Source organism: Brachyistius frenatus, unplaced genomic scaffold, assembly GCF_029030835.1.
Source record: "Brachyistius frenatus isolate BFR_SWC_R1_liver_20210118 unplaced genomic scaffold, ASM2903083v1 Contig_2, whole genome shotgun sequence".
Taxonomy (NCBI): Eukaryota; Metazoa; Chordata; class Actinopteri; family Embiotocidae; genus Brachyistius; species Brachyistius frenatus.
In genome coordinates, this window is record NW_027210601.1 from 58,402 (window position 1) to 71,631 (window position 13,230).

At 47.9% G+C, this 13,230-nt stretch overlaps 1 protein-coding gene across 3 annotated transcripts in view; it reads right to left on the reverse strand.

The window, feature by feature from the left end:
• hivep1 (HIVEP zinc finger 1) overlaps positions 1–12,724 on the reverse strand; it is a 54,522-nt gene extending 41,798 nt beyond the window's left edge. The window contains exons 1-2 of one of the 3 annotated variants that reach the window (XM_069691599.1): positions 12,653–12,724; positions 10,279–10,405 (exon numbers count right to left, since the gene is read on the reverse strand). In XM_069691599.1, the coding sequence (XP_069547700.1) occupies positions 10,279–10,318 (40 nt within the window). In that variant the 5' untranslated portion in view covers positions 10,319–10,405; positions 12,653–12,724. Of the gene's footprint in view, positions 1–10,278; positions 10,406–11,341; positions 11,598–12,614 lie in introns of those variants that run through there. The other 2 variants (XM_069691583.1, XM_069691592.1) reach the window with 2 other exon arrangements.
• Between the last annotated feature and the right edge of the window lie 506 nt (positions 12,725–13,230).

Consider the following 13,230-nt stretch of genomic DNA (forward strand, 5'->3'; position numbering starts at 1 on the left):
CCGAGGGACGATTTGTCAGGGAGGAACCGCCCTTCACCGAGCAAGACACCCGGGGTGATTAAAACCGCGGCCGGTTGTGAGGTACGACTCTCAATTAGAGCTCACACAAAATGGGGAGGGGGGATAAATAAAAAGCGGGCGCGAGTCCCCGTTCTCCGATAATCATCATCATTTTCCATCATCAAAAATTCCTTTTGCGCAGTGTCTGAACTCTCGAGTGGAAGCCCTGCCATTAAAGACCGCACGCTGTGAAAAAGGACTCAAATATAAGCTTTTACTCTTCGGTTAAAAACAAGGAATAGACATTAACCCACATTTCAGGATGGCGGAGGGAAGCCTTCCCTCTTTCGCCAGATTCAATTTCATTCACACAAAATGTGGCCATAAAAATTCCCCGCCGCCCGGTCCCTCCCTGTCGAAGTGAAACCTTCTCTGAGGTTACCACCGAGTCCAACAGACATCCCTGAACTAGTTTCAGCCTGTCTGTTGTAGTTACTGTTGCTAAAACCCCGGTTTATTCCTGCCTCTGGGAGAGAAGTTCCCTTTGTGTGAATCTCGCTGCAGTCGCGCACTGTAATTTGAAGGGACCGTACGGAAACACTGGTTTGGCTGCCTAAGCATGACACAACATGTAAAAATCCATTGGCTCGGGCCAGGATGTTTAACTCTTTCTGTGCGCCTCTTTTGTCAGCGGCGAGAAGGCCGTGCTCGTTACCGCACGGCACGTTTAAACAAGACGGACTTGAACGTCGTCTCCGCTTTTAACAAGAGACTCGGGAGTGTTTTGGGACGCGATTCGAGTTTTGAATCCCCCCTCCGACTATCAGATGGACCACGTTTCCCCCCCCCCTCCGCCGTACCTCTGATTGTGAACGGTTATGAATTCGAAGAGGTCTGTATTTCAGCGTCCAACAGCCAGGAGGAGCCGTCGGGCTGCTTCGTTTGTGCTCGGGGGGAAAAAAAAAAAAAAAAAAAAGGCTGAAGGTCGTTCGGCCTTCTCGCTCACTGACGTCGGCGCGCTCCGGGATGCGCCGGTTCGCCGAATGCCCCTCTCGGCGCTCACGCTCGCGCTCTTAAGCACTCAAGTGTGCGTTCGCGCACCCACAAGTGGAAGACGAGTGTGTCGAGGCAGAAAACACACAGTTGCCAGGAAAACTTATCCAGATTTTTTTTTTTTTGCTGTCCACCGATACAGGGAGGAAGCAAGATGTCTCGATTTTAAAGCTGAAGTATCATCAACCGGTGGTCATAATATGACCTTGAAGTATTGCATTTCATTATGCGATACAGGAAACTTGCTTGCAAGCACAATGCAGCAGCGACAGAGCGATATTATAATTGATTTGGAGTTGAGTTTCTGGCCACCTGGTGAGTCCAAGTCCAGTATTTGTCTCTTTTCAGCTCTGTTTTTGGTCTCTACCGGCTCCGAAGGGAAACACCCTCGAGGCGCTGAAAGGCTCCACTCGGTTCGCCAGCGAGTCACTGCATCTGTTGACGGTTTAGAGCTTTGCAGGTTGTTTAGAGGTTTTTTTTTTTTTTTTTTTTTTAAAGCCGGAGAAAAAGCTGTGAGAGCGCTGACAATGAACCAGAACAGTAGCGTTGTCGCCGCCAAGCTAAACAATGAGCAGAAACTCCCTGCGAAAGGTCTCGTCAAGCGGAACGGAGCCGACAGCCGAGTCGGGTTCGTCGCGTTCTCGCGCCGTTTTCTTTTTTCTTTTTTTTTTACGCACAGAGGAGAGACGCCGAGAGTTCCCTCTCGTTGGGTAATCGGAGCGATTCGAAACGTTACACAAAATCAACAAAAACAAAAGAGGCTCGACGACGTAAGCGGTCGATCTGCTCAGTTCCGACCCGGCAACTGGAAGAGAGGCCGACGCAGGAGATCGGAGCAAAAGAGGCGTTCGCGAAGCGCTTTAAACGGGGTTCGGCTCTCTCGAACGCGACGCCCGGGGAAGGCTTGCAGCTTTAAATCAAATAAACAAACAAACAACTCTTGTGTGTGTGTCCCGCGCTTGGCCGTGTGTCCGTTAGCGTGTAACTCTGGTTTAGCGCGGGCCGCTTGCTGCCGCAGTTGATTCTGGCCCCGGATATTTAACCGCAGTCAGCGCTGAGGTCAGAAACACGGTTGATCATTAACAGGAAACCGATGTCAGTTTGTTGCAAATTACCGAGGCAGTGAAAAACAACCTGAGCCCAGAGACAAATCAAATCCAGGGTTTTGGCTCGCAGAGACGATTCTGCACCTGTTTTAAGGTTCTAGTAAATCCACCATCAACGCAAATTACACATTAATCAGCCACCAGGTTAGCGTAATAAGATACACAAACTTTATTTCTGTGCATAAACATCCGTGTCAGCACAAGTGAGGCCCGGAGGAGGGATGGGGAAACTCGGTCTCCCTGCTTTGGGCTTTATGAGCTAAACATTTTCCAGCTTGTTAAAAGTACCCGCTTTTTCACTGCAGTTGTTCACCATTTATCACGCAGCGTGTTGTCCGCCGAAGGCCGGGGGCGGTGGGGGGGTGGGGTGGGGGGTAAGGAGGGGGGGGGGGACCAGACCTGTTGGGCTTCGGCGAGAGGAGCCTCTTTTTTTTATTTCTTTTTTTTTATTTTATAAGACAAGAGGAATGCAGCGTCAGTTCAATAAACACTGGCGCTGCTAACAAGTCTGGGCACTTTCAGGGGCACGCCGAGGAAACGGCACGCCGACGGGCGACGGGCACCAAACGCAGACGAAGGAGCGACGGCGGACGGCAGCTCGGCGTCGCTGCAGCGAGAGGTTGAAAAAAAAACTGCTGCTCTTTTCTGAATCAGTGGGTTTCAACCTCGGGGTCACATTTTTCCGTCGACTGAGCCACACATCCTGCATCCAGCAGCACGGCACTCTCTTGTGGTTTTTTTTTACCACCGTTACAAACACTGCGCGGGGGGAGATGGAGTTCGTCCACAGAGTTGCAGCAAGACAAGAAACACTTGTTGAAGTTTCATTTAAGATTTCATTATTCTGCGTTAGCTGGGAAACGGGGGGAGGAGGGGGGCAGCAGCATAAATCGAAACCAAATCACTTTACCAAACATTAAAACAAAAAAAAATTAAAAGCCTCATGACTGAAATATGCTTGAGGAAAGTGATGGGAAAATAAATTTGTTAAATTTGTTTATGAAATTAACTTTTTTAAATTAACTCGGATTTGATCGATTACAATTTGCAAAATCTCAGTTTATACTTTGCATATTGGCACCTTTCTTTATTTATGGAGTTTATGTTTTGTTTTTTTTGTGCTCCACTTTTATATAGTAGGTCATTTATAATATATACAGTACACTCGACTAAAGAGATTATTGCATGTAGCGTGTCTGTGTAACCTTGTAGTTCACCAAACAACACTGACAAGGTGTTTCTTCAATTGTAAAATTGAAAAAAAGTTATTTTACGAACTTATATTTAATGCTTAATAATTTTGCATGTAAAAATCTGAGTAATTATTGGCTCAAACTGAAAATAACACTATATTTTCATGAAAATGTAGGGCATCGAAGACACAATTTTCTTTTTAGTCAATTCATTTTGCTTTTATTTTTTTTTATTTCGTCTTACAGTTATCCTACAAAACACTTGTTTCACATGTAAAAAAAACAACAACAACCTGTAGACACCGGAGTACATACAAAAAAGGAGGCGCTGCAGACAAGGGTTTAAAATATATTTACATTTTGTGCTACAACATATATTTATGCTTTACAAGTTGAGATCAACTTTATTGATCGCACACAGAGAAACTGAAGTCCCACAACAGCACGAGCTCAGATGCACAGTAAAGATAAGACAGTTCAAACAACACTCAGATTTTGAAGGCCGATACTGATAAAGGACCGTTTTTAAATAAGGAATATTAAATTGCTCTTTAACCAACACCGATGACTCTAAAGTCAAAAGACGCACACGGAAATGTAACGACCGGTTTCTTAGTTGTATTTTTTTCCACCGGATTTACCTGAAGTCTGCGAACGGGGTTTTGAGATTTGGGGTCGTCACATTGTTTGGAGGGAATCGCTGCGAAGCCAAAAAAAAACATCATCATGTTGCTGAAGAGGATGCTGGGCTTCCTTCGTCACTTTCATCACGAGGCCGTCGACCTCCGAGCTGACGCTTCTTCCTCACCGGGTCTGGAGGAACGGACCAGCCGGGACGAAGCGGTCGATGCCGGCGTCCTCGCGGCGAGACGCCGCCTGCAACTCAGAACGATGACTTATGACCAACTTTGAACTGCAACGCATCTTCCAAGTTATGTAACAGAAAGCATTCGCGCCCAGAGCATGTTGATAATAGTCTCAAGACAAACTCTACACAACCCATGTGTTATTATTTCATCATAATACTATTCAGTCTATTAATGGTCCTCATTCTTTGTTGAAAATTACACACACACACACACACACACAAAACGAGCTTTTATTTTCTTACAATCGTCAAATATTTGTGTCTCTGGTTTCACTGGCTAAAACGTGACGGCACCAGAGTCTCTCTTTATACAAGCTGGTGTTCTTTTTTTAATTTGCTGCAAAAAAAAAAAATTAAAAAAAATCGTAAATATCTCTTACCTTTTTGTCACAGATGGTGTTGAGAATCCAACTTCCTTGTTCCGTGGGAAGAGTTTGACTATAAATGGGCGACTCCAGACTTTTTTTTTTTTTTTTTTTCCAGTTGAAACGTGAGCTTTAAAAGATCTTTCAGGTCCAAGTTTCTGCCATCAAAAATTACTTCCAGCTACTTTTGATACAATTCTGACATTTGAAAACTTAAATCACTGTTTTGAAATGTTTGTAGTCGTGAAAAAGAACGTGAAAAATCTGCTGCCTCTTCTGAGGTTTTAATATTTCGGCCTCACACGCCTCTGCTACACTAACGCAGTATCACACCAAAGCGTGTAATACGCCCGCCCGGCCATTTAGAGGATACCGTGTCATTGTCACGCTTTGCCTCGCCCGGGCGTGAAAAGTACACGCGTGTATGACCGGGGTGGAAGACGGCTGCGTAACGAAGGACGAAAAAAAAAAAAGGATCAAATCTGAAGAAGGGAGGAGGTCACCCAGAGGTCGGATGAAACAAACGCAGAACTTCCACCCGGACGGCCGGTGTTCGAGGCCGGGACTTATCGTTGCAGTTTGGTGTGACGCCAGGTGGGCCGTAAAAACAACCTAAAAATCGCAGTTTCTAAACTTGTGTGAGAAATGGTGAAATATATTTCACCTACAACCCGCAGATCCTTTTACCCGTAATGCGGTAAAAAGGCGTGCAGCCACAAAAAGGTGTCACGTGATCTAGTCCGGTGAGCGTTTAAACTTTAAACCACTGAAAGACATCAACGACACTGAAAACCAAAGTGTCTGTAATTATACGGTTTATTTTCCTTAAACCAACTAGGCTGAATATTTGATGATTTTAGGTCTTCCAGTGTTGCGTCTGTTCCTGCCGGTGTCCACGGAGAGCGAGTGTGCTTCTTTGAAGGGGAACCGCTGCACCGGAGCTGCTTGGAGACCAGCTGTTTGACAAAAGTAAACAAAGAGGAGGAGGAGGAGGAGGAAGAGGAGTTCCTGACTTCCTCCACTGCCGCCCGCAAACTGCGTCACAAGATCGTTCCTGACGGTGCACACGAGCAGCGCTATTAAGCTGCATGAGCCTCGAGGAGGGTGCCAGTAAAAAAATAACAAAAAAATGTTGGTGTGTTGTCGAGTTTCGCGAATGAATCTCACGGTCGGGGTCCCGCGAGGGGGAAATGATTCACGGATCGCCTGAGAACAGGGTTTTCCTTCTTTACCAAAAGAAAAGAAAAGAAAAAAAAGTAAAACAGCAAACGGTTCTTCTTGTTTCTGCGTTTACAGCGTCGGATTCCTCCAAAGCAAAAACAAACACACACTTCTTCCCTCATCTGCGTGTTTCCTGTTCATTTCTGCAGTCACCAGTTTATTAGATACACTTGTGCTTCCTGGAGTTTCTGCAATTATGCAATCTTATTTACAGACTTTTTTAAATCAGGCTCGTAATGTGGAGAGGATTTTTCTGCATCACAATTTGTTTTACATAAATGGAGGTGTTGCGGTCACAGTAGGATTATTTATTAATCATATGTGATTTTACACACTTTTTTTTTTCATCTTTATAAGTATTGATTCCTGTAAAAACAGTATAATATTCAGTCCCCCCGTTTGAAACGAGTTCATTTCACACCTCTTTGCCACAGTGACAACAAAAACTAGTCACTACAATGTGTACGTGAACCATGAATAATCATTTATTTGTTTGACATTTACGGTTTGAAGTAATGCAAAATACCATTTCATGTTTTTTGGGCCGAAAGAATCGAGTCGATTCATTTGCTGATCGACAGAAACTTTGCAATTGCAAAAAAAAAAAAAAAAAATCTCAGATTGCTGCCGTAAAATGAAGATGCGACGTGAGGTGAAAATGAGATAAGAAAAATACATGATGTTTGGGCTGTGAGGTATTTATGACGTGTATTTTTATTTATTTTTCTGACATTTGAACAATGTCTTGTATGTTGCATCGGCGTAATTTCCTTTGTTTGTTTGCTCGCTGCAGCTCTTCATGCCGAGCCGTGTGTGTGTGTGTGTGTGTGTGTGTGTGTGTTTGTTGTGAGTTTAGTTTTGTATTTGCACATGGCCTCAAGATAACAGACAAGAGGAGATCATGTACTTAAACAATAGCCCTCAACTGAATTAAAAAAAGCAAACAAGGACTTGCATATAAATTGTTTTAGCTCTACTAACCAGGACTTCAAACACACGTTTTATTACGTTTTCTTTTTTTACTATAAAATGGAAGTAAAAATTCACTGCAGGGTTGTTTTATAGTTTTTTTGGCAAGCGGAGGTTTAAAACAATAAACTGACATTGAAGAAACAGAAGTATGTAAAATATTCACCATGAAAACTGCGATCGGTTGCGAGCAGTGCAGCCGGGTGTCAATAAAATAATATATTCTTTGTCCTCTTGACAGGATGAAGTGCATCGAGTCAGATTTCAGCCGACTGGAGGGAAAATGTTGGTGCGGTTCTTTTCTTTTATAATCGGGCCTCCGAGGCAGGAGAGACCCGAGAGGAGGGTCCAGAAAACTGAATGAAATACCATGCGAAGCTTTCGATTAATCGCCGCGAGTGTTACAAAAAGGAGGAAACAAGTTGCCGGAGACTCGTTTCGCTTCAAGCCGAGTGTTTTTTTTGTGGGTTTTTTTTAAAGCTAGTTTTGGGCATTGAGTGTCGTCATGTGACGGCCGCGGGGCAGTCTGAGGACGCTGCTCTGAGTTTCCAGTAAAAGACATTCTCCACAGCAGAGTTTAAGCATGTGATAGCACGCCGCGCAATTAGCAGTTCCTGCCCGATAGAGGAAATGCCTTGAGCGCAGGCTCGACTGGAGAGGTGACGAACTGGGTCAAAAGGCACAACAAGAAGCCAAACAAATGCCTCGACAAGTTACTGAATGACGAGGGCGTTGAAGTGGGTCCACCCCACAACAAACCCAACACATTCAACCGTGGACGAGGAGGGAAAGTCACGCCCGACTGACGCGGTGCTGTATCCGAGGGGAAATGAAAAAGCGTTGCTGCGTCTGCCTTTAAAAAGTTATTTACCGAGTTTAAGACGGTGCGAGCTCCTGATTTTACGAAGACAGAAAGACACTTGTAACCGTTTTGTTTCCGTATTTCCGTCGACATTTCACCAAAACGGACAACTCTCGTCCCGCTGGTGGTTCCCGGAGGACACGCGAGAAAACCAGCCACGCAAAACCAACGAAGAAGAAACAACACAAGATTCATGTTTCTGTCGCAGCTCCTTTTACATTGTTCCCATTTTTCAGTGCCAACAAGTTTTGAGTTCAAGTTTCGTCACAGAAAAAAAACAGAAGTCAAACTGCTTGGAAGTTTCCAACGCAAGGCGAGTTCAAAAAAAATATAAATAAAAAAATACTACAAGGACACATCAGACAACTTCAAAGATGCAAACAATTACTACCTCAAAAAGACACAAACTTATAACGAAGACACACAAAACAACTGCATGAGAGTCAAAAGGTTGAAAAACAACCTCAACGACACTGAATTACCTCAAATTAACAAACAAATACCACAAAAGTACGAACTGACTTTAAAGAGACAATTATAACAAAGAAACAAAACAACTTCAAAAGGACAAAAAAAAAAAAAAACCGGCTTCAAATACACAAAAATTGACTTCAAAGAGACGAGAACAAAGGATTTAAATCTGAATCTTTACACGTTTGACTTTTTTTCCTCCCTCTCATTGCTTCTTTAAAACAGCTGCCCCGCACTGAAACGTTTCTGACCTCGCTCCCGATATAAAGATCGTCCATCCGATCACACCTTGGGCAAAGTAAACGCACTTGTTCTCAAACCCAATCATTTATGTCGTTTGGCCAACTAAGAGCGATTTAAAAAAAACAAATAAAAAAAACAACAACAACAACCACCACTTGCACACAGGAAGTGTTTATATGATAAATAAACCAGAGGGACTCCGGCTCGCCGCGCACAGACGCGAGGAAATGTGCTGCGAGGATCGACTGCTGGGGGACGGCGGTGATGCACAGTTTCACACCCAGCATGTAACGCTGCACATTCGCAGATCTGTGAACCGCAAACGTCTGTTGACACGCAAATCTGTCAATTCGCGACATAACACGGAGTCCTCGGAGCCAATCGGGGCTCCGCGTCGCCGCGGCAGGATGCTCCCGACTTCAATATTGACTCCGACACTCGCCGCACGAAGCGGCGTCTTTCCCGTCGGCGAAGCGGAGAGCAGAAGCCCGACTGAACGACCGCCGCGCCGCCGTCCCAAGTCCGCGGCGCGAATAGGCACGCCGTCGAAAACTGAAGTCGGTTCCAAAAACGGAACAAACTTGCCGGCGAAACGCGTCGAAGCGGCCGCTGCTTTGAGAGCTGCGCGTGGGATTTTTCTCTAAAATTCGACTGTATTGCTGAGTGAACCTCGATCAAAACAGAAAGCCACGTTCCATTCTGCAGCAGCTTTAAGGTCATGTGGGAGAGAAAGACACTAAAGCCCTGTTTCCACTTCCAGTACTCACTCTGGTCGGGTTTTTTCTTTTTTTTTTTTTTTGGGGGGGGGGGGGTGAAGGAGGAGGGGGGAGGGGTGGGGGGTTTCCATCAGGCAAAAGTGGTTGGTAACGCCTGCCACTATTTTCATAACCTCCGTCGATACCAAGAAGACATATTTCCAATAGATATTTAAGAGTCCTTTTTCCACTACGGACCGTACCACTGCAAGGCGGCGGCGTTACCTTAGCAACGTCCCATCAAAACCGCCATGACGTCATTTTCAACAACAACAACAACAAAAAATCGCTCTCACAAAATCGCCTTCTACTTCTGCAACAAGAACAAAGCACAGACAAACACTGCTAATAAACTTCAGCGTGGGCTTGTCGTCTCTCCTCTGGACTTCACGGGCCTCCGCTTCCTTACCACTCCGGTGGGCGGGGCTTCCACTCAGGTGGGCGGGGCTCGCGGGGAACACGCATCGAGAGACGAGACCGGCTTCAAGAAACATCCACCTGCTTGCAACAAACTGCTCCAGTGAAGGACGGACAGGACACCACCTCCCGAGTGTCCATCGCACGGTGGGAGAGAGTCGCCTTTAAATATCTCAACGCCAATCTGATGGAAAAATCATCCTTTTGAAAAAAAAAGTGTTTTTTGTTTTTTTTTGTGCCTAAACCGAACCAGGGGAACAATTTTAGGAAACACGTGAGGGTAGAAACAAACTATACGTGTTGGGAGGAAAATCACATCAGTGCCTTTGACTCGCCCAGGCGACAGTAACCGCTCAACACAGTAAACATCAACGTGTCCTCCGTTCCACCACAACAACAGCTGACAACAAGTTACAATCGAGCCGTTTTAACATTAGAGCCGGCAAGTTTTCAGGACTTTATGACGTCGCCATGAATCACTGTACGTGATCCTGCAACGTCGCAGTGTTATTTTAAGGCTATAATTCCTCTTATCCGACTTCTGTCTTTCCCCGTTTCTTCTTCTTCTTCTTTCCGCGGTGACTCTTTCAGGACACGCGCGAAGGAAATAACGGCACTATTTCAACCCCGGTCTCACGTCTTACACAGATCAACAAGCGGGCGCTGCGGATCAAACTCTTGAACTTTCGACCAGCCGGCCAGCAGAGGAAAAAAAAAACCATTTGAGGACTCTTCAGCGCCGGGTGCAGACTCACCTTTTAAATTTTTCGGGTTGTTCTGCTTGGTGCGCGGCATCTTTCCGCCTCAGTTCACAGGTGCATCTTGGGGAAAGCGGGTTTCAACCTTGAGGAGTCGACTCCTTGAGCCACAGTCTGGGTACATCTACAGAAAAACACACAGACATATAGATATAGATATATATATAAACACTATATATTAAGTCTGACGCGGTTCAACGTGAGCTCCACAGATCAATGAGGCTCTGTGCAGCGAGGAACTCCTCTCCGCAGCTGTCCCGAGAGTCCGGGACAGAGCGGCTGATTGAGTTTGTCCCTCAAACAGGTGCTTCGGCCGCACTTTTCATTTCAGACCATCTCCTCTGACGTAACAGCACGCGGCGGCGGCGGCGGCGACTCGGCCTTCTGTCTGCTGTCAGTGGGAGGAGGTGTGAAGATGTGCGTGCCCACAACACCACCACCACCACCACCACCACCACCCATATCAATATAACCTCTGCAGCAGCTGCTATCTGCCGCTCTGACCTCAGACGGAGAGGTGCAGGGTCGGCGGCTCTTTTTTTTTTTTGCGGTCTGACTGACGTGTCGGCGGCCGACACGGAGGATCCCGCTCTGCACTTTGACGAACGACGCAAACAGTGAGGTCCTGCGTGCGGCGGTGGTGATGAACTGTCCGAAATCTTCCTGTTGGGAGCTCGATGGCGGGGCAGAGCCGGAGAGACGCGCGTCCGAACCCTCATCCGCCGTTTTCGATGCCCTTTTAAAGATTAACAGCTTAATATTGCCGTCATGCAAATTCTGAAGTTAAACGTTAAACCCCGCAGACGTGCACACAAACAACTGCAAAGCCTCAGCTCACCTCTGCACAGACAGGAAATCAGACCATCGACAGCCGACTGATTTAATGACATTGTTAAGCTTTCTTGCCCTTGCATCATCTCCATCATGTCCCCCCCCCAAAAAAAAACAAAAAACAAAAAAAACACCCCCTGCCACAAGCATGCACGTTGCAGGAACAGCAGTGCTTCAAGAACCAGCCTTGGTCCCCCCCCCCACCCTCCCAATATTACATAACACTTACTACAACTGGATGATGATTTGTCTCCATACAGGTGGTAACATGTGGCGCTGGAGCAATGACATCATCTCACGGCGGATGCTCGCCGCACCGGGTCGCATAGAAAACCGTATGCAGCTCGGCGTGGAGTCGCGCGACAGACGCATGAAGAGCTCCTCACCTGCCGCCGCCGCCGCGCCGCCGCGCCGGTGCCGCTTCACGGGGTCGACGACGCGGAGGAGAGAGACGTGCACGTCTGTCAGTCCGTCTTGTCTATGCATGCATGCATGTATGTATGTATGTATGTGCACAGATATCTGAGGAAACACCCTGATACTGACACGAGAGGAGGAGGAGGAGGAGGAGGGGGGTAAAAAAAAAAAAACACCAGCGCGTCCTCAGCAGGTGACTAATGAGGGATGGTTTCCGTTCACACCTGAGGATAGACCACGGGTGTTATGTAAAAGCAGAAATGCGCACAGTCACACACACACACACACACACACTTGACGGGAGTGCGTTCGCGAGACAAACATGGGCAGATATAAACACGGAGCGGTGCGGAGCCGCTTCCCGCTCCACGCTGCACGTCCCGCGAGGTGCAAGCAAGAATTTAAGCACCGGATTCAGATTTAACTGCGCGCAATGAAGTCAGCGAAAACAACGCGTGGGAATAGCGTATTTTGTGCCTGTTGCAACACGTGAACGCCCTGCAAGAGAGGGAGGAGCCAGGGAAAACCCCTCACCGTCTCCGCAATGGGACACTTCTCCCCCCCCCCCCCCCCACCCCCCTTTCCTCCCTCCTCCTCCTCCCGATCCAACAAAACGCGGCCGCGGCCAAACCTTCAGCCTCACACGCACGCACGTTTATCAACAGCATCAAGCGACGGCAGCGGGACACGCGGACACGCTCGGGGCGGCTTCTGGCTTACCTACGGTGCAAAAGAGTAACAAAGAGCTGCCCGGGAGCTCAAGTTGGCTCCTCGGAGCCCGGTTTGCTGCAGGAGTCCAAAAACAACACTGCGCCAAAAAAAAAAAAAAAAAAAAAACCCACAACACGTCTGGCTCGCCTCGAGCAAAACACGCACTCGGAGACCCCCTCAAAGTTCACGGCAGGCTTTAACCCGGACTACACACGGGGGGGGGGGGGGGGGGGGGGGGGGAGAAGCATGTCCGACGGTCTCCGGCTGCAGCCACCGAGGTCGACCTATATCACCGGGACGGAAACCCGCTTCGTCCGCCGTAAACACAAGCGGCGAAACCAAAAAACGGGCGGAGTGTCCGTGTTGATACTCACAGGTGCGGGTGCAGCTGGTGTCAGGGGTTGCAACACACCTTTCAGTGTCAGCAGGGGGTTCAGCTCTGTTTTCTCTCTTCACCTTCTCTCTCACTTTCTATTGCAGGAAACAGTCAGGCCCACTGACGTCAGCGGGGGTCCCGTCTCCGCCTCCCAGCCACGGGGTGTCCTCCCCGGACGGCGGGGGGCTCCCGACGGCCGCGCGCCTACCGCAGGCCCGAGACGCCTGCTCGCACCGACACCGGAGCTAAAACCTCACCCCGGTGTCGATCCGTATCGGTTAAGCTTCAAATCCCCCCCCCCCCCCCTCCCCTCCGCTCTCCCCGGAAGACTCGTCTGTGGTCGCCCGGCGTTGAGGCGCGGGTTGTGTCGGTTGTCGTGAACCCCCCCTGCAGGACCCCCACCTAGCTTCTCCTCTGCACATAGTTTAGGACTGACGGTTTTCCCGGAGGTTCCTTGTTGTCAGGTCACGTTGTGCCCCTCCGCCACTACAGACCGGGCTTCCCCATGCACAAACCCGCAGCAGAGACCTTGCAGTGGGCCTTCAAGCTCCGGGACCGCTGCCTGTGTCGGTAAACAACAAAGATGGACGAACCGTGGCCTCCACCAGAGGCAA